At 35.6% G+C, this 23,959-nt stretch overlaps 1 protein-coding gene across 1 annotated transcript; it reads left to right on the top strand.

Annotated features, from left to right (window-relative positions):
- The first annotated feature begins 2,041 nt into the window (after positions 1-2,041).
- LOC146145520 (tolloid-like protein 1) lies at positions 2,042-21,798 on the top strand. Its single transcript, XM_083390597.1, has 19 exons — positions 2,042-2,045; positions 2,307-2,497; positions 3,695-3,854; positions 4,973-5,092; positions 6,095-6,276; positions 6,795-6,954; positions 8,742-8,861; positions 9,641-9,754; positions 10,312-10,490; positions 12,602-12,749; positions 14,368-14,487; positions 15,009-15,236; positions 15,852-16,033; positions 17,086-17,239; positions 17,533-17,649; positions 18,213-18,323; positions 19,416-19,529; positions 20,109-20,222; positions 20,716-21,798. The coding sequence occupies exons 1-19, from the start codon at positions 2,042-2,044 to the stop codon at positions 20,910-20,912; spliced, it is 2,715 nt and encodes a 904-aa protein (XP_083246723.1). The 3' UTR covers positions 20,913-21,798.
- The last annotated feature ends 2,161 nt before the right edge of the window (positions 21,799-23,959 follow it).

Consider the following 23,959-nt stretch of genomic DNA (forward strand, 5'->3'; position numbering starts at 1 on the left):
CGTTCGACAAGATGTTGATATGACTTGACACTTACGTTGTTTCAAATTCCATATTTCTTGCAGTTAAATTTCAAAGAGCGAACTGCTTAAAGGGTTGTCCGCGTCATAGTCTGGAATCGTGTTGAGAAGAAATTAAAGATTGTGCGTTTAAAAGTCAAACGAATTGCGATGATATTTTTAGCAAACTGCCACTCGGTGCTGCTATTGGAAACTATAGCTAAGTTGAACATCGCTTTTTTCTTGGCAGTATTTGCGGTTTGGATCACTTGTAGGTAAATTAACAGCAATGATATTGTGCAAATCTTTGAATAAGTTGACGTCGAAAGCAAAAAAGCATCTTTTTAAAGTAAGCTTAACGCCCCAACGTAACCCGTGAGTCACGTGACTACATTTTCTATAAAAATGTTACGAATTTCCAAATGGTAGGCATGTGACCCATATTGCACCAAGAACCAAATTTTACAGGAAAAGTTTTAGGTTTCGGTCTTCGCAGGCAAGACAGCTTAAAGAAAAACCGAGTGTACGAATAATTCAGCTGCCAAAAATACGCTATGTCTTATCACGTTAATTGCGACCCGTCGCAACCACAACCCGTCTTCCCCGAAACGTGATTGCGACTATACTTTTTTTGGGAAAAAAACCTCGGAAACAGAAAACGCCGTGGACATTCGAGCTAATGACCATTAAAACGGTCAGCGCGCTGGAAAGGGCATTGGTAGAAAGAATTGCAAGAAATAGATAGGAAAAAATTAAAATTGGTTAAAATTAAAAGTATTTAACACAAAAATATTTTTTTTTTATAGTTTGGTAGCGGTTGTAATTTTTTATAACGTTATAATTTTCAAAGGGCATCCACACAGTGTTTTCTTGGTGGTAAAGTCAAGGATGAAAATCCTCTGATTTAACTGATAAACTTGGCGAAATTTTAAATAAATTTTGTTTTTCACCTTTCAAGTTTCAAGTACTGCAGTTATTCGAATTAGACGAATAGTAGTTGATTGAAGTTTTCAGTTTAATCGATTAACTGGCAGTTTGTGAAGATGAAGGTACACCTGATTATTACAGTTGCTGTTGGCATGGTATTTTCTTGTGACGGTGAGAGAATTTAAGTACATTGTTCAATTTTGTCTAAAATAAACAGTTATTGTAATTTAAACTTTACTGATAAGAATCGGAGTAAGTGATGTTGGGCCGTTTTTCAACTAAAAACATATCGAAGTGTCATATAAAACCCTAAAATAAATCACTACAACCCTTCAAGTCCAATATTGGTGGGATTAAACTCAAATGTAAACACAGCCTGTTTGTGAGTGTTCTGTACACCCAACAACGTTCACCTAAAGTTTTTATATAATATTAGGACATTTTTTTTGGTGTAGTTTATCACATTAACACAAGTCAGCATTAACAGTTATATGCCACACTAAAACGGCTGCCTTGCTTTCTACGTTTTCAAGGCGTTTTTTAAAGCTACATGTTTGTTTTCCTTTCGTTTGATAGCGAAATTGTTTAGGAATACCGAGGTCCCATATTATCTTTTCATATATTCTATCATAAAAAGTGAAAAATTGATATATATTTAGAAGGACCTATGTCATTTGTTTTGGCGAGGTAAGCAAGGAGCAGTAGGCCTATCCTCGCTGTAAACATGAAAAGTTAAATTATATTTTTCTGTCAGTGCTCCGTGCACCGTATTGGGTACCTTGTAAAGTGCACTGTCGGAAAGCGCGCTACAGACATGGCGTCATTAATCATGGTCGTTACAAAACTATCGCAGCAGTTAGTGGCCGGTGATCCCACAGCAAATTGCGAGCCCCGAACACTGTAAAATCCAGAATGTTTTCTCTCAACCTTTGTAAATCTGACAATTTATTTGTTTGCATTTTTGAAAAAAACGCTGAGGTAAAATAATTTTAAAGTACATGAGTATTTGTTTATGCGTTTCAAAAAATAACAAAGACTATAGAAAACAACAACGATTTTGTTTCGTCTTGAAAGAAAAGAGTAAATGTCTCCACTCGGTTGTATGTGTGAAGTCGAAATGAGTAAAACGTTTTCCACAGGAAAAATAACGAAAGTCGGCCTACATGGGGTGGATAATGAATCCCTTTTATTAAAATATATAAATCAGTGCATTTGGTTTCTTTTTTGCTTTTAAAATTCTAATATTCATAATGTGCGAAAAGTATACGATAATAACAATTCTCAAAATGCCGAGAAAAATATACTCCAGGATTCCGATTGAATTTTATTTGGTGCCCTTTAAACAAAATTAACAAAAATCGTATTGAACTGTGTTCGCATAGGTTGCAACAATCTGGGGGAAACCAATCTGACGGCCAGCGAGAACCCGCAGTACCTGACATCCCCTAACTACCCCATGAAATACGACAACAACCTAAATTGCAAATGGGCGATCCGCTGCATTAAAGGCGTCGGCCACTTGCACCTAAAGTTCACGTTCTTTGACACCGAATCTACGCTCGACTATCTCTCGGTAAGTCGAACAGTGACAGGGCTCGTGATTGGGTCACTGTACAGTGTACAGTAGTGTTGTAATGACTAGGGCGATTATTTTTTGACCTAAAAATAGGAAATTTTGACCTAAAATTTTTTTTTTCCTAAAAATAATAAGAAAAAAATAAGCTGGTTATTTTCGAAAATATTACATTTGTCCAATTTAGGGAGGTCTGGGTGGTTAATTATACCGGCTCGCGTATACCGTATATTGCTCTAATCAAGATATAATACAGTTAAAATGTCGTTGTACATAAATCAAAACTATTTTTTTTAATAAATTTGAACAACATATTGTGAGAAAACTTAACGACAATTTTAAAAAGCTGACTATAAGTGTATTTTTTAATTTGAAAACTATATATGTTCATTTTGTACGATTTTAACTTGAAATAATTTTGACAAATTTTGACCTAACATGTAAGTTTTGACAAAATTTTGACTTTTTTTGACAAGTCAAAAATAATCGCCCTAGTAATGACTTAAGGCAATGACTCAAGTACACTTAAAGACACTGATTTCAAATGACTTGACTCAGCTTAAGTTTTTTAATTACATTGACTTGACTTGACTTGACTTAGGTCATTTTTTCTTACAACTTCAGGTCAAATGAAGTGTTTTCATCAAACACATTTTAATTCAATTGGGTTATTTATCTAAAGTGTGCAGATTAAACAATTTGCATGCTGTATATTATATTTTTGTTATTTTTAGGTGTGTTATTGCTCATAGTTGGACGACTTTACTGATTTTAATAGCTTTAAACTAGGAAAACTTTTGTGCATGATTATTGGGCTTGTCGATAATCCCAGCAGGAAAGCAAATTTATGGGATTAATAAATCATTAGCCTAGTTTTAAAAAAAAAAAAACTTTATTGGAATAGCATGCTATTTTAAACAGGCAAAACAGGAAAAGGATTTGTGCGTTAACCCTCGTTAGTCGACATAGCAATGACAAGTATTAAATAAATGGCTACAAGGTCTAGATAATTACGCAGAAAAAAAAGTGTTCTTTTTTCTAGTTTGTACCTATATATACAATCATAGGTAAGCTAACTAAATGCAAAGTTGCCAATTTAAAAGCGTTCTGATGCCCTAGACCAACCCTTTCCAAAGAAGTTTTTCCGTCTTTCGATCAAATTTGGTGTTTTCTTTGTATGTTTTCACCTTGTGACAGGTGTATGACGGCTCAATCGGCGAGGAACATCGTCTTGCCAAATTGTCAGGAATACCAACAAATACGATTTTCACTCCAAATTCAACCAGCGTATTTCTGAGGTTCCACACCGACAGCTCTTACACGTTGAAGGGCTTCAGATTGCGTTACTTGTGTGTCGGTATGTACCACGGTACCTTAACACTGTAAATACCTTGAATTATGTTTACCCTCTATAACTGTTGTGTTAAGTAAAGGTCAAACAGCGGTTATAATAAGACTTTAATACATCTCAAATGTCGTTTCACTTTGTTTGACAACATTCAGTGTTTTTTGCAAGTCTATATGTTGTGAGTTTGGCAAAACTTAACCAAATTTCGGCAACAAGTACGAACATTTGAGCCGATACAAATGACTTTATTAATATTTTTAAATAGGCAAAGTTTCTGATATGAAGAAGTACAATGGTAACTTTTACAAAAATAATTTTAAGAAATTTATCTTAGAAGGTATAATATTTTATGTTAGATCATCAAACATTCCTAGTGGAATTTAATTTATTTTATGAACTTTTTTTTGTCGTAGGCCAACTTTGTTTTATTTAAAAATAACTTTGCGTTTAAATCTAATTGAAAAAGTTTTTTATTATAACCAAATTTTATTGAACTCAAAGTTTTGAAACTGATTAGCCTAAATGGTTTAAATAGTAAATTTATTTCGTGACATTCAATTCAATGTTATTTTGCATAATTAAGTCCCGTCAAACAACTTTAAATATTGGCTCAATGTCAATCAATTAAAATACTTAAATACTCACTGTTCAAATTCACTTGTCGATCACTGTCAGGGCATGCCATGCCTTAACGGTGCAACCTGCAAACGCGAAATTCAAAAAATTCAAATTAGGACGAATTTTTAGAAATTTATCTTTAAAGGTATAATATCCTATGTTAGATCCCAAACTAAACGTATACTAATGGAGTTACAGACCGGTATCTCCATAATCATCAAACATTCCTAGTGGATATAATTTGATTTAAAACTACTTAAAACCATTCTTTTTGTCGCAGGCCAAATTCGTTTTATTTAAAAAAAGTTTGCGTTTAAATCTAATTGAAAAATATGTTGTTAACTAAATTTTATTGAAACTTCAAACTTTTGCAACTGATTTGCCGGAATGAATTTGAAACTGGTTCAATCCAATGTTATTTTGCACAAAAGAATTAAGTTCCGTCAAACAACTTTAAATATTGGCTCAATGTCAATCAATTAAAACACTTCGAAATACTCACTGTTCAGATTCATTTGTCGATCACTGTCAGGGCATGCCATGCCTTAACGGTGCAACCTGCCAACGCGAAATTCACAACTACACCTGCGTTTGTGCTCTAGGCTTCATGGGACAAAACTGCTCTCAAGGTAAGTGGCGAGACAAAGCAACTTTTGTGAAACAATTATATTAGAAAAAATTGTCGTTACATAAATTGAACGCAGCTTACATTTTAAACGGGGTGATTTATATAATAATAGCAGGGCTGCAGCGAAATCGACAAAGTAGTTTAATTAGGCTGAGGTCAGGCTCGGGAGTCTCGTAAAAGATTACTTGGGTCCATACGACGTAAACTTGAGCTTGCGCTACAGCAAGCTCGAAACCTATAAGGCCGCGCTCTGTGAATCGTAAAAGTGGAATAACATAAGATGAAATATTGTTAATCCACGTTATCACGTTATGACACCCCAATGGTTGGATTATTTTACACCCACTCTATTTTGGTTAAGGCAATGGATAGAATACAGGGCTGTGGAGTTGGAGTTAGACACGGGACTTGACCTGGTGGCTAATCTGTTTGAAATCGGACAAGACTTATTACTTTTTCGGCCGAATTCGAACTAGCGTTGTTTAAACAGACTCCGCAGCCCAGCTTTGTAGTCGATAAACGTACAGTGTTGCTCGTTGTACCGAAACGCCGTTGAGTCATATACCGCTTTGTTTTAATATACTTTTATCATAATTTTTAAGCAGCGCCTTTTTAATTTTATTTTTTTAATATTTTGGTAAATGACAGGGTTAAATGGATCGGGTATATATTTTCAAAACTCTTTAAATAGTTCCTCCAATGCACATGGAAAATGTAATCTGACTTTCTAAATCAACTGACATCGAACAAACTGGTAATACGTTGACAACAATTATTTGCAAACTGAATCAGGTGGCAGTTAAGTGTGTGTAGGAAAATATATCTAAATGGTTAGCAATTGTTTGACGAGCGTATGGGAGGCGGCAACAGAAATTGAGAGTTGAGAAGCACTGGTTTAATGTCTTAATATAGCAGGATAACCAACATAAATATGTTTTTTTTATTTTACCTGAAGAAATCATATTGTTCTTAAGATCAACTAGATTTTTGTGCTTTTCGACAGGTTGTGGGATAACACAGATAGTGTTGAACGCTACAAGAGGGAATCAGTACCTTACGTCCCCAAACTACCCTAATAACTACCCGAATCGGTTGTTCTGCAAGTGGGAAATCACCTGCGGCTTTGGACGCATTTACATCAACGTCATGCACTTGGCCACAGAATCTGGTCTCGACACATTAAGGGTATTCATCAGATTTTAGGAAAAAAGATTCAGATCACATTCCGTACCACGCCTTAAAAAAACAGGCAGCCCTTCCTTTCAACATAACGTTAAATCTATTAATTTCAAGACAGACTAACTTATTTTGCGATATCACTTTAGCTAAAAAACAGACTCTAAGTCCTGAAAGAAAAATCCTGCCTTTTTAGTATAGTAGACATAATTAGGCCCTACGTGATGTTCGTGCTACATAATTAGCTTATGAGATTTAGTTAACAAAGTATCTTAATATTGATAAAAAACAGCTCCGCTGGTAATTGGTATTTTTAATCAACGTTTCAAAAACCTATTCAAATCGCCTTCTTCGAATCCCTGATTAAAACAAATACATTTTACAGAGAAGCTGTTTTTGAATATTATTATTATTACGTCTGTTAAAATATAAGTAAGAAAGAGTAATTGTGCCGTGCTCGTTTCCCAATCGAGTCGGGAATCTTGAAAAGTTTCTACCTGATAAAAACTTCTGCATGTTTTATGTAGCTCTACGATGGATCGACGTCGTTTCTTAACAGGGTGGCCTCCCTATCGGGCTTCAAGAACGATAGCATTTTTGACTTCAACTCCAGCAACGTATACTTGCAGTTTAGATCGGACAGGTCAGCATCGCGAAGTGGATTCCGCTTAAAATTCCATTGCGCAGGTCGGTGAAACAAATATAACCTAAAAAGTGTACAGCATTGCTATAACCTACGAACTTTTTGTAACATAACTATATATTAAAGCGCTTTGTTCCAGTTTGTGGCGACATAAACCATACATGCTAAATGGTGAATATCATTTTTTTAATATGTAAAAAGGTTTTTAAGAATATATGTTAAATCTACTTACTCGTAGTGGTTTAAAACACCAAGAAAAGAACTTTTTAATATCAGAGAGTTACGCCAGAAAACAAACAAAAAAAGTTGCCGTGATTAAATAGCGTCAAAAATTTCATATTTGCCCTCGTCTTAAGGTCAATTCACGATGGAGCGTATAGAGAACAAAGTAAATAACGAGGCACTATCGGCTGATTAGGTGAATTGATATATGGAAGGGTGGGTTAATGGTTTAGGGCAGTGCTCTTCAACGGTGTGCACGGTGCACCCTAGGGTGCACCAAAATATGCTTGGGTTGCACCATTACTAAAAGGTATACACGGGTACATCACAAACTTTTAATGAATCCTTAATATTTGACGTTGAATGCTGTTGTATGACATGCAATAGTAGGCTACTCGCAAGCAGCCTGCAGCCATAATCAAACTCTCACCGACAGTGTGTAAAACTTCGGCAGCTCCGCTCGGTTTAATTGACATTATGATATTGATATGCATAAGGATTTTTCATATCGCTTCTTACCTCAGTTTACCTTTTAAGTAAACAGGGTGCACGAGTTCGTCACAACAACTTTAAGGGTTCATCAAACCAAAAAAGGTTGAAGAGCACTGGTTTAGGGTGCTGTAACGGCAATTCGGGGATTTCCAGAAATTTCATTGCGCAAAGCTGTCTTTTTAGGGCTGTGTTGTTTTGTTGTGTGTTCGTGACACTCGTTCATTCGCCCCTCGTGCAAATATTTGCATTTTTTCAATTTCCAGACGTAACATATCATAATCATTTACGTTCCTCATGATGAGTATCGCACCATTGAAAAGCAAGAGAATTATTATTTTCGTCCAGAAAGGCTGTATCGAGTTTTGCTATTCTTGTGATTAGTCCAATACTTTTGGTTAATTAATATATGCGTTTTAATTCAGCTCCAACTAATATGTATAACAAGTTCTGTTCCACAAAAGAAAAATTAAAAATGACACTAAATTTGCAGTTAAAGTTAGCTACTATAATGTTAAACAAAAATCGACAAACTTAAAAATCAGTTTCCCTCGAGTTATTTTTAATTAAGTAGAATTTCATGCAAACGATTTGCTACGCCACGTCAAATGAACAATAAAGTAGGAGAGTAGTGCAGAAAGCTGGAAAAACGCTTTGAATGCTGTCAATAGCTGTCACGATGTTTTACGAAATGGTTTTGGCGGCCCAATATAATTCTTGGTGGCTTTTGGTTGGCCAACATTCCCATCATCCCATAATGTAACTTTCAACGATTGTGATTTGTTTTGTTACATGTTTAAATATTGTAAAATGTATATAGAAAGTGGGTGTACTTTTCAAAGGGTCTAGGTCAAACAACACATCAAGAATAGTGTAAACCTCTCAATCCACAACGTGTGACTCACATTTTTTTCACAGGGATTTTTTAGGTTTTAACTTAACAGTTATGTCTTGTCTAATGAGACCTACGGAAATGCTGCGTTAAACATTATTGGGTAAATCATGGCAATCGGAAAATAGAGTTTAGGAACAGCGCTTTCAAACAAAGACAATTGCCCACATTAACTCAGCGGATGTTCTCCTCAAACTTAAAAATAAACTTTAAAGCATTATTTTGCAGATAACACAACGGACCAATGTCAAAAAGGCGTGTGTCTTAACGGTGCCAGTTGTTACAACAGAATTACAAACTACACCTGTATCTGCAAGGCAGGCTTTACGGGAAATAACTGTGAAACTGGTAAGCAATACATATAGTATAGACCGATTTACCAGTTCCAGGCTTTGTATTGTTTATCTTTCCAACTTGTTTGCAAATCATTTTAATCAGATCAAGAACTTTATTTTTCTTATTATATTACTGAAAATGAACGTGGCGGCAAAAGCCACATAGTTTAAGCAACAATATTTTTCTTTTGTTTCGCAACATTATTACATGTTTTTTGAAGAAATTGCAAAAAAGCAGTAGGGTCAAAAAGCTTCTAATAATATAAAATTTTGTTTGTCAAATTTAAAATTTGGATCACTTAATCATAATAAAAGGTTTTAATATTTGGCTGCCAGACGTTTGTTTGTAGAGCGTTTTAAAGTTATCATAGTTTCATCTAGAGCAGGGGTGGGAAATTATTTTTAACCGCGGGCTGCATGAGAAACTTAAAATGTTGTGGCGGACCGGGTCAAAAATAGGATCTCAAATATCTCATTATTACGATTGTAGTTAAAAAATGTACAATTAACTGAAGCAAAAAAGGGGTTAGAATGAAAACATCTAAACTGAAGTATGCTAGTAAAATTCTATTCTGGGGCATTCCAGAATATAACGATTATTTGGCAACATAAAGAAAGGTATAGGAAAACATTTTTTTAACAGTGTACCTGGTAACATTTTGTTAACATGAACACCGTTCCAGGTTACTTTACCACCTAGTAAAAGCTTACTAGTGCAAAGAATCTCATTCATAATGCTGCTGATATACTGTAGTCTCGAAAAACGCTTCACCTATTCCAGCTGCTTTACAGAAATTAACGAATGTCTTTGGGATCCGTGCAAGAATGGGGGAACCTGCTCTGGCATGGTGAACTCCTTTAAATGCTCGTGTGTTGAAGGTTTTCGTGGAACAACGTGCTCCAAAGGTGTGGTTTGCCTCTAGGCTTAATAGAAAAGGTTTTGCCTACCTAAAGTGTACAATGACAACGCCTATAGGCGTTAGTGTAGTGTTTAGTGATTGTAATACAATAGGAAACTATTGAAATATTTTTTTTTATGATTTGAGTTTGATTAAACCGACCAAACGGCTGGGTCAATGTTAAAGGCTGCCCACACTTGCTGTTATACTGAACAAACGACTTGAATTACGTAGGCAACACCATCGAGCGTTTATTGTTCTATTATGTAAACCGGCATACATTACGTACCTGGTAAAGCAAATCTCTGAGGATTTTTAGTAAAACGCTTGTTTTCCTCTATATTTGCTTATAATAAGCATTTAAGGTAGATTATACTCTGTTTTTCCAAACCATGTATATGCAACTTGCTAAGGCGCTTATAAAACGCATTTAATGTATAGTGCGACGTAACATAAGCGCACAGTACATTGCTTAATCCACAGTGCTGTTCCGAGCAAACATTTTATAGATCTCCTTGTTCATCTTGATGTTGAGTATTTTCAATAAAAACAAACTTGTTTTAGGATGTTCTCCAAACCTTTATATTAACGCGAACTGGACAATGGGCACCATCAATTCCACAAACTACCCACGGAGATACGACTCGTCAATGAACTGCACATGGAACCTTGTTTGTCCCGGAAAACAAATTGAAATAAGGGTGGTCCGCCTTGAAACCGAATCCTGCTGCGACTATTTGACTGTGAGTTGTCCCAGGTCTGCCAAGAAGACAGCCTACTGCAAGGGTTTTGCGATAGTTTTGGATTAACCGCATTCCTATATAGGGTTTCGAAACTATTATGGTTTAAATTTTGCACTCGCCCTCTGGCCAATTATCTTAAACTCGAAATGCTAAAGATCGATAATGCCAAAAACGTTTTTCTTGGGCGAGTGTTATTTCGTCCGGACGGGTAATTGGTAGATAATGTTTGGCCCACTGGTGAGTGCAAGTTTTAATTAAGTATTAACTTCGTACAAGACATATTTTTTTCTTCAATGTTTGACTTTTTTTAGTCTTTGTTTCTACTGTAGACATAATGTATACGGCTCTTGAAATTTCCGTATCCCTGATAGGCCTGTCTCTGAGATTCAGATTTCCAGAAAACGGTCTCGCAACTTGACTACATAAAGGCGACGTGTATCAGCTAAGAATGCTATATTTAGGCTGAAAAAATGGTGTTGAGCTACACAAAATAAGCTTATTTAAACTTATTACTATATCCTTCTAATCTTTTCAGTAACGGCAGGAAAAATCCTCATGTGTATTGAAACGCATTCCATCAGTGCCAAATCTGCCTGCTTTAGGGTAATGCAAATGGCGAAAAAAACTTCTAAAAAAGGAAAAACACTTACAAACCGTCCAGTTATACTAAACAGCATGAAGTAGCAAAAAATCCAGTCGGATATGTCCGGATACGTAAAAATCGTGTGTTCGAGATGGGGAGCTCCAGTCGTGATACGTTAATCACAAAACGAAAAGTCACGCGCTTTGGAATTGCGTAATAGTTTAAAGACCTTGTGTCGCTAATTTCGGTTGGCTGACGAATGAGGAATACTTTAAAAACAAATTGGTTTTATTTTTGATTGGCGGACAGTTTTTTTTTTGCTAGGAAGAAGTATAAAATTTAAATTTCCACCCTAAATATAGAAACTGAAGAACAACAGAATTGACGCACTCTTAGCAGCCTATATATAACAGTTAGTCATTTAAGGGTAGTTTGTTTCGCGTTTTATTGCGATGTTCAAGCAGGTTGCAATGGCAATATTTTAAAGAACTGTCATAGGTCGATGTAGCGTTATCTTGTTCGATTCCATGGTTCGGAGGTAGGGTGAATTTATGATAAAATACCGGATTAACTTGTAAAAGGACCCCTGCGTGAGGAGGTTAACAGTTAGTTCACTCGCAAATTTTGCACACGAAAACAATATTAGGACACGATGTAAGGCCATTTATAAACGCATCCTGGATGTAACGAGGTAATTAACTCGCCTTACCGCTGTGAAGAAGCCCAACTCATTTGGCAATCATTTGTTTAAAGATCGCCCTGTTTTCAGTTTGTATGTAAACGGACTATTTTATTTTATTTTTTAAAGGTGCACATCAACAAATAGTTTTGTAGTAATTATTTTTTTATTTTTTTTTTACCTCAGTTTTGCTTTAGTGGTTAGTGGCAAAAATCGAAACATTTCCAAAACATTTTTAGTTCCGTCTATAGTCTATAATCTATATTGATCTTATTTCTCCCTCAATAAACCAATCGATTAAACTATCCAGCAGATCCACATCATATACATGAATAGAAACAAATAAGTATCCCATTTCTTTATTATTCACATATTCATACAAACATTTGCATTTGTTTTGCCCAACAACCAAATGTTGACTTATAATGGCAGTTTTGTAAACAATTCATTTTAAATGATTTTAGTCCCAGTCAAATCATTTGCTTAATAACATAAATTGAAAGACACTTGCAAAAATTATATCAAGTCTAGTCCAAGTCAAAACAATTTTTTTCGAAAACTTCTAATTTTCCATCAAGTCATTTGACACTATGAGCTAAGTCCAAGTAAGTAATTTATATATCAAGCTTACGGCAGATCAAGTCTGTTTGATCAAAAGAATCAAATCAAGTAAAGTAATATAAAAATGGCCCAAGTGCATATGAGTTAAGTCATTAACTTTAGTTGTTACAACAGCAAAAATAAGCTTCGTTAACAGGGATCATTATTTATTCTAAAAGAGTAATTAAAAAAGCAACTCTTGCAACCCTAAGTCTAACACAAGCCGACCTAACAATTATTATTGCTTAGATTAACAGCGGAAAAGGCAATGACACGAAGCTAAAAGGTAATGTTAGAGACCTTGTGCTGCACTACAACCGCCCATCTTTGAGGTTCAACTTTATATCTGACTCGTCTCTCTCCAGACGTGGCTTTCACCTCAAGTATCTCTGTCTAGGTCAGTGTTTCTTATCCTTTTCAGCGCTCGTACCATTTAAGCTTTCACAAATTTTTCTCGTACCCCTGTTTAAATGGCCGACGAAAGTAAATTAAAATTGTAACAATAGAAATTTAACTCAGTGTATTTATAACTTACGTTGAATGCATGCATTAAATACAGTTTTGTAAGTTCAACAATATTTACAGCACAGAAACAATCAGTCAATTTACTAATGGCTTTTATTGTTGGTTTTCGACAAATATGACTGAATAGCGCATTTCACACTGCATGTCGTACCCCCTGCTTTGGTGCTCCGTACCACCAAGGGGTACACGTAACCCTGGTTACGAACCACTGGTCTAGGTAATTGAAAAAATATCCCACGGAAGCAAATCCTGCCTTATGATTGACGAGAATGGGAAAATTAGTTTATTTATTTAGATCGGTAAAATATTTCATTAGCGCTACAAGATGCATCGGAAAAGTTAAAAAAGTAATAGCATCAATATGATATTAGCAGAAAAGTGGGCCCTTACTATATTAACGTAGAATATAATTTAAATCAAAAAACATCTGGTAATTTTAATTCTTGCCCTAACACCATGAACATCAGAAAAGGCGTGATGCTCTCGGCATGCTACAAGCAACTGCAGGATTAGAGGCAACACGTTATCGCTAATTGTTTTCTTATCGTTTCGTTGCTCGCGTTTTTTTTTCTGCTTTTTTTCTTTCGTTTCCGTTTATTGTTCAAGCGTTTAGTGTTATTCACTCAGACCAGTGCTTTTCAACCTTTGAAAAAATTTCCATCCGTACTTTTTTATTTCGAAAATTTTTCATCCGCACGAAACTAGCACAGAAAGTTTGCAACCTATAGTTTTTTTCCTTAAGTTTATTTTTAAGGAAAGGGTTTGTGTATTTAAACCTTAGGGGCGTGAGCCTATGCCTTGACCGATATACATTAGATAGTTTAAGCTGCAATGAAGCGCTGAGAGACTATACTACTGTATCTGTAACGCCTAAGTGGGCGCACCAGCTTATTTGATTACTGTAGTCGCATCATATGAAAAAAAGAACATGCACCATTTTCATCCGCACATTGATCCGCACAACGTTTGTCATCCGCATTACAATTTTTTTCATCCGCACAAGTGCGTACCATCCCACAGGTTGAAAAGCACTGACTCAGACGAAGGCGGATTGCAAGGTTGCCAAAACGTTGGTCAAAAATTGAAATTACCAGACAAGCTGTTTTTTTGATTTGTATTACTATGCTTGGTAGCATCAGTTTATATGTAGGATATAATTTATATTAAAGGTATATTGGAATCTTGAAGCCGTTTTTTATATATGCACTATGTTTAATGCTTATATACGTTTACAGTAGAGCAACTAAGGAAAAATATATCATCGGATTTGACGTCCGCTCGTTTTGCCTAAAATATTAGTATGGCGAAAAAATCTGTTTTAAAAAAGCTAATTTAAGCCAATAATGTCAAATGTTTGTGTAAATCCTTATAACACTTGGCATGATACCGACTTTTAAGCATTCTAAAAAGTTATCAGACCGCTTTGGCACAAATAGGAAGCTATTACATAGAAATCGTGGCAGAAGTTTAATTCCACACCTATTTTTCAGAATCTCAGTCGATCTGTGACATTAATAATCCATGTCAAAACGGAGCAAACTGCAGCGGAAATCGATTGGGTTACATTTGTACCTGCGTTAGCGGTTTTACCGGAAAGAATTGCTCAATCAGTAAGGCAAACTCAAAATAATAAATAAATACTGCACATAATAACAGTGGCGACAGTTTAAAAATCAGTTTGCTGCAACATGTTAAACATGTTAAGGGGACTGTGTATAGTGCTTTAAAAATAATTAAGTTTTAGTTGTATTCGTTCGTTTTAAAGTTCTGCATGTTGGGCTGTGATATATTTTCTGCGAGTTTTGCTGCAGTCTTTATTCTATCTTTCGATCTTAATACTAAAATCAGAATATAATCATTTTATAAATGTCGAAATATTAAAACGCTTTCTCATTGTGATCGCGCGTTGCGAATTTTTGCATAACAAGACGAGTTTTTTTACCGACCTAAACAAAACGGAAAACAAACGAAAGAATAAATGACCAACGTAAAACAGTGGAGAGCGACAGTTTTCGTAATATGGTTATATTAATATTTCCTGCCAAAGCAAGCTTTACAACTCTGCAGTTGAACAAAAACACAATGTTGAACCGACAAAGGCAGCACTGAAACATTAAAAACGTTATTTTAGATATTGACAACTGTTCTGGAAACCGGTGCCAAAACAATGGAACTTGTATCGACCTGGTCAACGACTATAACTGTTCCTGCCTGCCTGGATTCAGCGGTCGACACTGTACCGTCAGTAAGTTACTTTTCTATCGATGCCCCAAGGGGGCATTGCTACATGTGAATCAGGGTTTCCAAAAGTTGGCGGTACAGTATCCTTATGTGCATAAAGACGTTAAAGGGTCGTTCTGTGAGTGTTTTCTTTAATCAGGTGGTTTTCAAGAAACTTTGTTTTATCACGATTCAATTTTTTTCTAAAACGCGACAAAGCTACCCTTATTTGGCAACAAACACCTGTGACAAAGATTAAAGTGTACTGTTTAAGCCAGGGATGTCCAACATTTTATTATAGTGGGCCGCATTGACACTTTAAATAATTTAATGGGCCGCAGAACCTATTAAGTTTCAAGATTAAGTATTGCTCTTTAGAGTTATAACGGGCCTTTTGATTGACACATTGATTTCCCCAGAGACACTAAAATACGAGATAGAAATACCATAGCCTGCACGAAGTCCCTTTGACATAGGTATCTATATAAGAAAGTCCATAAAAGTATCAATATCATTGTTTTGTATACCAAATAGACCGACAACGTTTCAATAATAGTTCTGAAAATACAGGGTTTATTATAGTTTAAAAAGGGCGTCCATGCTTTTGATGATCTGTTACCGTTATTAAGCAAAACACTTAATTCGAAACTGCCCATTATTTAATTGCATCGAAAAGCAACAAAAAGCGCCTTTCTAGAAAAGCACATTCTGCGAAAATTTAGCGTAAGCCAAAAGAGTTATTTTTGCCTCCTAGCCTGCTACGGACTTGAGTACCTTAACGCAACCTTCAACGACCAGCGTTTGACATCACAAAATTATCCGAACAACTACAGGAACCGACGCAACTGTACTTGGGAAGTGATGTGCCCGGCAAATATGAAGGTCTCCATTCGCGTGGCAAGACTTAGGACGGAATCGTGCTGCGACTTTCTTTACGTAAGGCATTTGCTTAAGCGTCAAAACTGCCGTTTCATGTGACCCGAGATTTTAATTGATTAAAATTATCTGTAGTTCGGTCTAAATCTGAAAAGAGGCATTTTTTGCTAGCTGTATAGGAGACTTGTCCAACCGGGCATCTCAGTTTTAATTGGTGTATCAATACAAGACAAGAACTCTGATACATCATGATTAAACGTAGAACAATTTGCTTACCGTAATGGACATTTTTTTTACCGAAAAACATGGAAATTTTCAGAGTTGACGTCATAAAGTTACGTCACGACCGGACGTCCAGTACAAGTAAACTTATAAAACCTGAAGTAATTGTTTGATATCGTTCATACAAGTATATTTAAAACCTGATTTTAAATACATTCAAGACGAGATGGCCTGTTTTCAAATAAACATTTTTTTACCGGTTCGGCTTATCTGCAAAAATTTTCCTGAAAAACCTTTTCTAAACCAGCTGGGTATTGGCTGTGAGCCACCAGGTATATGGAAGCTGAATAAAACAGTTTGTTTCCAATTGTCAAACAAAATTGCCGCCAAAGCTTTTTTTTCTATTTCGACAAGTACAATTTACTGTCTAAAACTAATCGATTTATAGACCTAAACCAATAACTGTGTGGTAAGCAAATGAACAGTTCTGCTTAGTGTAAACTTTTCTGGTTGTAAGTTGAACCGCCTTAAACCCTATTGTGGTTTTAACTCTGCTTAAGTAGGGATTTAAATTGATTAGTTTTGTCGCTGATAAATTTGTTTCGATAGGTTTTAGGATTGGAGAAGGGCAATTCTAGAAGTAAGCCAACCAAAGTTGTTGATTTCGACGTTTGTAACAAGAAAAATATATCAAATGCTTTTAATACATGTAAATTACTGATACAGAGAAAAATAAATTGAGAAGAAATTACTGATACAGAGCTCGATGCGATCGAATTTAGCCTATATTAAGTAGTTTTACTAGTGGTGTTAACTGGCGAATAAATGTAATTTCAACAACCGCCATTACCACACAACATTACCTAATACCATTCATATAACAATGACAGATATATCAAAACAGTCTGACAAGATTAGACAGGATGGCAAGTCTTAGCGGCAATAAAGATATGCAGAGATTCGTGACCAACGGCCGCGTTGCCTACATCTATTTCAAAACTGACAGTTATGTTAATGAAGAGGGATTCGACCTCTCTTATAAATGTAAGTTGTTTGGCGATAAATGAGTTCAACTTCTGGAACAGATTTCTTAAAATACGCTGTGAATGTGGTTTGTGTTTTTAGTCGTATTTTAAAAATCGGCAATACTAAAATTGAAAAGAAACGGAAACACAAAATTTTTGGACCTTGAATCGTAGTACGATGTTGGTACTTATTTACGTAATGATTTTACAGTTTTTAAATGATCTTTTGTGGGGGGTGTATTTTTGCCTTTATCTAGCGTATGGCATAAATGTAGTATTTTTTAATTTTAAGTAGAGTTTTTACTGTTTCAGGTGAGAACACGATGTGTGAACTTAATCCGTGTCTGTACGGCAGCCAATGCATAATAAGCGGTAGCAATTACACCTGCAATTGCACTAAAGGATACGAAGGAAGAAATTGCTCCAAATGTTAGTTTGTTTTAAAAAAATACGTTACATGTAGTGGACATTTTCTTCTATAGTGTACCCGTAAACCAATGGTTCCTTTTTGTTATCGCTATTTCAGTTTTTAACAACCTGATCAACCCCTGATGTTGGTGTTATAGTTTAACAATCATGTACAATTTAAAAAATGTTTACATCCATACATTTTGTTCTAAAACTTGAATGTTCGGATTTACTCCATAAACATGCACAATTAGCTATAGCCTTCTGGTTTAAGTACGTTATACCGATTTTTTGTAATTTTCCTTGAACATTTTGTACTATAGTTACTATACCAAGGTTTTGGCCACGTCTGTTTGATAAACAAACCACTTTTCATGAATATGACAGATTTACAAAGTAGATTACAAATAAATTTTATCAGCACACAAAGTAAAGTTTGAAGCTTAGACAAATGTTAACACTCTTTTTATATATAGGCTAAAAAAAACAAAAAAAAAAACATAGGCTAGTCGTAACTAAACATTATCTATGCCCATTGGATTACAACTGGCGCTGCCTATCATTTTTTCTATTTTGTGTTTCAGTTGTCGAAACATGTCTCGCAAAGCCATGCAGTAGGGGAGCCTGTTTTAATCGACCGAACGACTATTACTGCGAGTGCCCTGCTGGTTATGTCGGCAAGAACTGTTCACTAGGTAAGCCGGCCAGCGGGATTCTACGATTTAAAAAAGCAAAAAAGTATTTTAAAACGTTGAAAAACCGTGTCGTTGTGAGACAAACATATAACCAGCAAATTTATAAAATTTAACAGTTTTTTTTTTAAATTGAGGCGTGAACGTTTTAAAACTTTTTATAAACTTTTTAGTTAAAGCAAGTCAATTCCAAGTCAAGTCCTTGCCATAAAAGTTACACGTTAAGCTCTTAAAGTTGGGCAAACTCGTCCAATGGCAATACCTTGACTAAAAAAAACAAAAAGGCACTTTGTCCAACGGTATTATTAGTCTCTCAGTCAAAACAAAGAATTTGAAATAAAACTCTTTCGATGGAACGACCTGTAGGTGATTTTTACCGTCTTAAAAGCATATGATATGCTAAAAGGCATAAAACTTAGCACACACTTATTCACCATTTACATTCTTATTAGAATAATTTCAATGAAGTTGATTGTGAATAATTAAATGTAATTCTACTTTGAATTCTAGTTTAAATTCGTTTTTTGACAATTCGTTAATTCTAATTCTAATCTAATTTGAGGAAACTCAAAATAGTCTAATTCTAATTCTAATCTAATTTGGAAAAACTGAACTGTTCTAATTTTAATTCTAATCTAATTTTAAAAAGCTGAAATAAATCTAGTTGTCCAAGTCTGCCTAATTCCTCCTTGACCAGCCACTAGTGATGACCTAGTAGTTTCCTCTTCTTTTACTCTTATTATGAATTCACCGTTACTATACGTGTTGGATACATGTTTTCATAATCCGATGGAAGAAATAAGGTACCGGTAATTAAATAAATGTTACAAGGAGTTCTTTACTGCTCATTTCAAGTGTCCGAATTGCAAAAAAGAAACATTCTGAGAGAAAAATTCAGACAAAAAGAAGAAAGCACGTTTATTTGGAAATAAGCACGTTAGTGTTTTGTGCATACACTGTATACTTATAGTTATAGGCACAAATATTTGAAATCATAAATGACTGGTAACCCTTGCTATCAGCGAAATCGCTTTTAACCACCGAGTTTTTCTGGCCCGTTGCTATTTTGTTATTTAAAGTACTCATGTGATTTAGACATTGACGAATGCGATCTTGGCTACTGCAAAAACGGTGCGTCGTGTACCGACTTGATCAACAACTACCGATGCCTCTGTGCACCTGGTTTTAAAGGACGAAATTGTGAAACTGGTAAGTAAGGGGGGGAGCATTTTCGTTGTTGTAGGGGGGGGGGGGGGATTTTCGTTGTTGTAGGAGGGGGGGCATTTTCGTATTTCTCTTTCTGGTGATTTTAGTTTTGCCCTTGCCTTACTAGCATTGGAATTTGCTGATGAACGACAGAAAACACCTGAAGGCCTTAGATAACACCTAGTTAATATCTTTGTCTTCCTATTTCTCTCACAATTTTCCCAAATTTTTAGGAAATCTTGTTTACAAGCACATTCTAATAAATCCCACCATATAAAATTACTGCGCTCCGCGGCCTAACCAATTTTAAAATTTTGCGTCGCTACCCATAGGTTGATAAATAGAAACACTATGATAAATAGAAAACTATATAGGTACCTAAAACTCGCTAACTGACGTAAAGTCATATACTGTTCGGACTAAAACATAGGCCGGATAATTTGTCTTAGTTTGCTACTAGCCATTGATTTGTAGTATTGGGGGTTATGAAGTGTAAAGAAATTTCTCTCTAGTTTAAAATTAAAAATTTTAATGCTATAAAACTGCTTTTTATAAATGTTTTTACAATTAACCTGTGCACAGAAATCAAAAACTGTAAAACCAACCCTTGCTACAACAACGCAAACTGCACCAGTCTGGTCGACGGCTTCAAGTGTACTTGTGCTCCTGGTTATACGTCAAACCTTTGTGAAATCGGTAAGCAAACCGAAATCAGTTGATTTAATAAGGATTTTTATGCAGTATAAATAAAGCATAAGTTTACTACTTAAGGCTTTTGGAAGTTCACGCACACGGAGCGTATGTTATACTGATTATGAACATTTCAGTCGGTCGAACGAAAGCCTTATAGCTACTAAAATTTAATACCTATAATTGATCACTTCGAAAAATAAATGTTTTAATTCTTGGACGTGTGACGTAACGAAATTACAATTTTGACGTTACCCCAAAAGAATCTTGACGTACCTCACCGCGGGCTAGATATTTTGGCCTTGCTTGTTCTGCGATACTGTTTTAGCCTACTGCGTTCGGTAATAGATTTTCCGTAGGCAGCCTTTGTACCTGGCTGTAAATGGTTTCCCTGCTTCGCAAAGACTTTACCGAAATAGGTTAGGCGAATCAGGTTTTTAGTGTAAGCAAGTCCGGGCTAGATGAAAAATCCAACAATCGTTACTTCATTTTTTTTCAGAAATAAACGAGTGTGATACGAACCCGTGCAAGAAGGAATACGCGTGCGTAGACATGATTGACGACTTTAAGTGCGTTTGCCCTCCTGGCAGCAAAGAAAAAGATTGTAAAAGCGATGGAATTGCTCCACGTTCGCCAGGCATGATGCTTGTGCTCCTTTCCACACTGTTTATCATGCTTGTTCAGAGGAGCCGTTGACAGTGTAGAGTGTAGACCATGGGTCGGCAACCTTTCTTGCACTGCGGACCGGTTAAAAACTAAAATTTTGTCGCGGACCGGCCTTGAAAAAACAACAAATGTTCAGGAAAGGAAACTTATTACAACTTTCAATGCCAACTTTATGCTTGTTTTGCCTGAAAGAGATGCTCCCATCTAAGAATTATTGAACTTACTGAGCGGCATCCGGCCAGCCAAACAATTTAGTTTAACCCAGCCCGCGGCTTATTTCAATAACACTTTTAGGCCGTTTTTTTCTTAAATTACACTGGTATAACATAATTACCAATTCCTATATTCTTACCAGCTTGATGATGTAAAAAACATGGCAACCCTAGTAAATAGTATTGCACGACAGATTTCGTTCTGCTATCATTTTATCGTCTTTATTGTATAATTTAGATCAGCGGTTCTCAACCAGTGGGCCATGGCTCACTGGTGGGCCTTAAGAACATTTGAGGTTGGCCACAGACCAATTTAAAAAAAGCTAGATTTAGTTTCATTTGTGTCGCTATATTTAATTTTACAGGAATAATGGCTTGGGAAGGAATTACAAAGGAATGTAAATTTATTGTTCAGCCGCAAGTATCTCAGGTTGAATATGCCCGGTTGAATAAATAATCTATTTTTAAATATGTTCTGCTGTGTTTTGTTGTAAACCTGTTTTACATTTTTTTTTAACTATTGGGCAACAGAATTTTTTTGCAACGTAAACGGGCCACAAAAGAAAAAAGTTTGAGAACCACTGATTTAGAAGATTGCTTTTACCATTTTAGTCAATATATTTTGCTTAGTTTCGATAATTATGCTTCCTTCTTAAAACTGTGAGATTTCAGTCTAGAATTCATTAAAACTGTTTCTTACCGTATTGCCGTACGCATTTGTTTATTCAGATAAAAATTTAGATTGCGCATAAATTCAAATTGACGTTGTACATTCCATTGAACTGTTTATCCTGCGAGAAATCTAAAAGCTTGTGGAAACATATATAACAGTTTTCATAGTTGCATATAACATCCGATGGCCAGGGAGACGTTTAGGTTTTTTTCTGTATTTGTTGGGCATGCTGGCTTCTGGCGTTTTAAAGTAATATACAACGCTTTGACGTAATCTGTAAGGCTGCAATCAAAGTGCCTTTAGTCACTTATTACCGCGAGACAACCTCCACAACTTTTTCCTTTTAACGTATTATGGGCTATCGAAATTATAGTCCAAAAAGCTGTACACAATGTTGAAGTTGTACTACTCATTTATAATTGATCTTGTCTTATATTCGACTTTTGACATAACATATTACAAGCCTTTGCGTTTTAAATAGTAATCCTGGTAATGGATATTGTAATGGTTCTTTGAAGTGTGTATTTTGGCTAAAAATAAAAATATTTTGCTCTGTACACTTAAAAAACATTAAGTGCATGTTCCACTTGTAAAGGTTCTTTTAAAACATGAACACAGGCTTAACCCGTTAGATAGGTTCTGTTTCGTTAGGACTTGTTTATTACAGGGGCTGATATTCACCAGGTTTCGTCAGTAAACCTGTTGGTGCTTAACGAAATTTCCAAGACCACAAAAAACTTTTAGCATTCTATTCAAAGACTGAATTCGTTTTATAGTTGCCCATTATATTCTACCATTGCAAGCGAATGTTTTTTTCTGCCTATTTTGTATAATTAATTTTTGCAGTTAAAATTAAGCGTTGTTGTGTAATCGCAAGTGCGTAAAAGGTTCCGGTTCCGGTTAAGCGTAGCCTAATTCCTTTCGTTTAGTATGTTTCGCTATTCATTACGTATTTTTGTTCCAATGAGGTGCATTGAAGGTCACTAGAACCACATCACTGCAGTTTGTACGCGACAATAAACAGTAATTATATTGCGTTACGCGGTGTCTGTTTAGGGCGGCCAGGCATCAGTTTCAAGATAATGCAGCCAACCAAAGATCATTACATATCTAAAGGCTTATAAAAACATAATGGACAGTTTTCGTAATTGCAGATAACAGCCGATGGCAGGGATGATGTTTAGGTTTCGGCTGTATATATTGACATACTTGTGTCTGGCGTTTCAAAGCAGAATGTACTTCCTTGACGGAATCTGTTTCGCTGCTTTAACAGTGCCCCTTTGTCGCGTAGTAACGCGAGACAGTCGATATAACCGGTGTCGTTTAATCCAGATCATTTTTTTAGGAAATATTGCCACCGCTAGGTAGGAGTACAGAGCTAAAACCAATTTTATGATGGCGTCATATTTTGTTTCCAATTTCTACCCCCAGCGAAGGCCCCTAGATTAATAGTCTTCTAAACCCTTAAAAGCTCATATTCATATACGCCTCCCTCTTTTATGGACATTTGAAGTCTCTCCAAATCATAGTTTTCCTGTAAAACTCTGGACAAAAAACGGTCTGAAACAAACCAAAAAACCCATAAAAGAATTCGAGCAAAAACAAGATATGTCCCGAAAATAATGTTTCGGCCCATATAATTCAAAAGGGTTTGAGATTGATCTGCCACAATACCAAACAACATATAAACAGGGTTAAGGCGTAAATCAATCAGAAGTTTCGCCGAGATCCAGGCAGTTACTTCTTCCCAGAAAGTTACTGCAAAAATAAAACACGTGCGCAAAAGTTTCTAATGCATCGCAGCAGAAAACACATTTATCTGATTCTTTAATTTGGTAAAGTTAATTTGTCCCAAGGGATTCGGTTTGGTAAAACTTGTAAGATCTGTTCCCACTTGATTTGCTGTTTGACTGGGGGGGACAAGCCAGCATCTTTAATATATGAATAAATTTCTTTAACTATGTCTTAAGTTTTAAGAGAAATTTGGTACAAGTCTGCAACTTGTTGTCAATCATGGATATGTTAGCCTACTAGGTTCATTCAAGTCATATTGTCCAGGGATAGCCAAATTAGTTTTAGATGTTCTAAATAATCCTTATGTTGGTGGAAAAGCTGTAATATTGGCAAGATTATCGTAAGACAAATAAAGGCCTGTATTGAAGATAAGATGAGCGTGATCCAATATGACAGCA

The sequence above is a fragment of the Ascidiella aspersa genome, chromosome 5 (assembly GCF_963924565.1).
Source record: "Ascidiella aspersa chromosome 5, kaAscAspe10.2, whole genome shotgun sequence".
NCBI classification, from domain to species: Eukaryota; Metazoa; Chordata; class Ascidiacea; order Phlebobranchia; family Ascidiidae; genus Ascidiella; species Ascidiella aspersa.

Coding starts and splice junctions, on each gene's coding strand:
- LOC146145520 (XM_083390597.1), top strand. Junction 14,488..15,008: donor CGGAAAGAATTGCTCAATCA/GTAAGGCAAACT, acceptor ACGTTATTTTAG/ATATTGACAACTGTTCTGGA. Junction 16,034..17,085: donor CGTGCTGCGACTTTCTTTAC/GTAAGGCATTTG, acceptor TAACAATGACAG/ATATATCAAAACAGTCTGAC.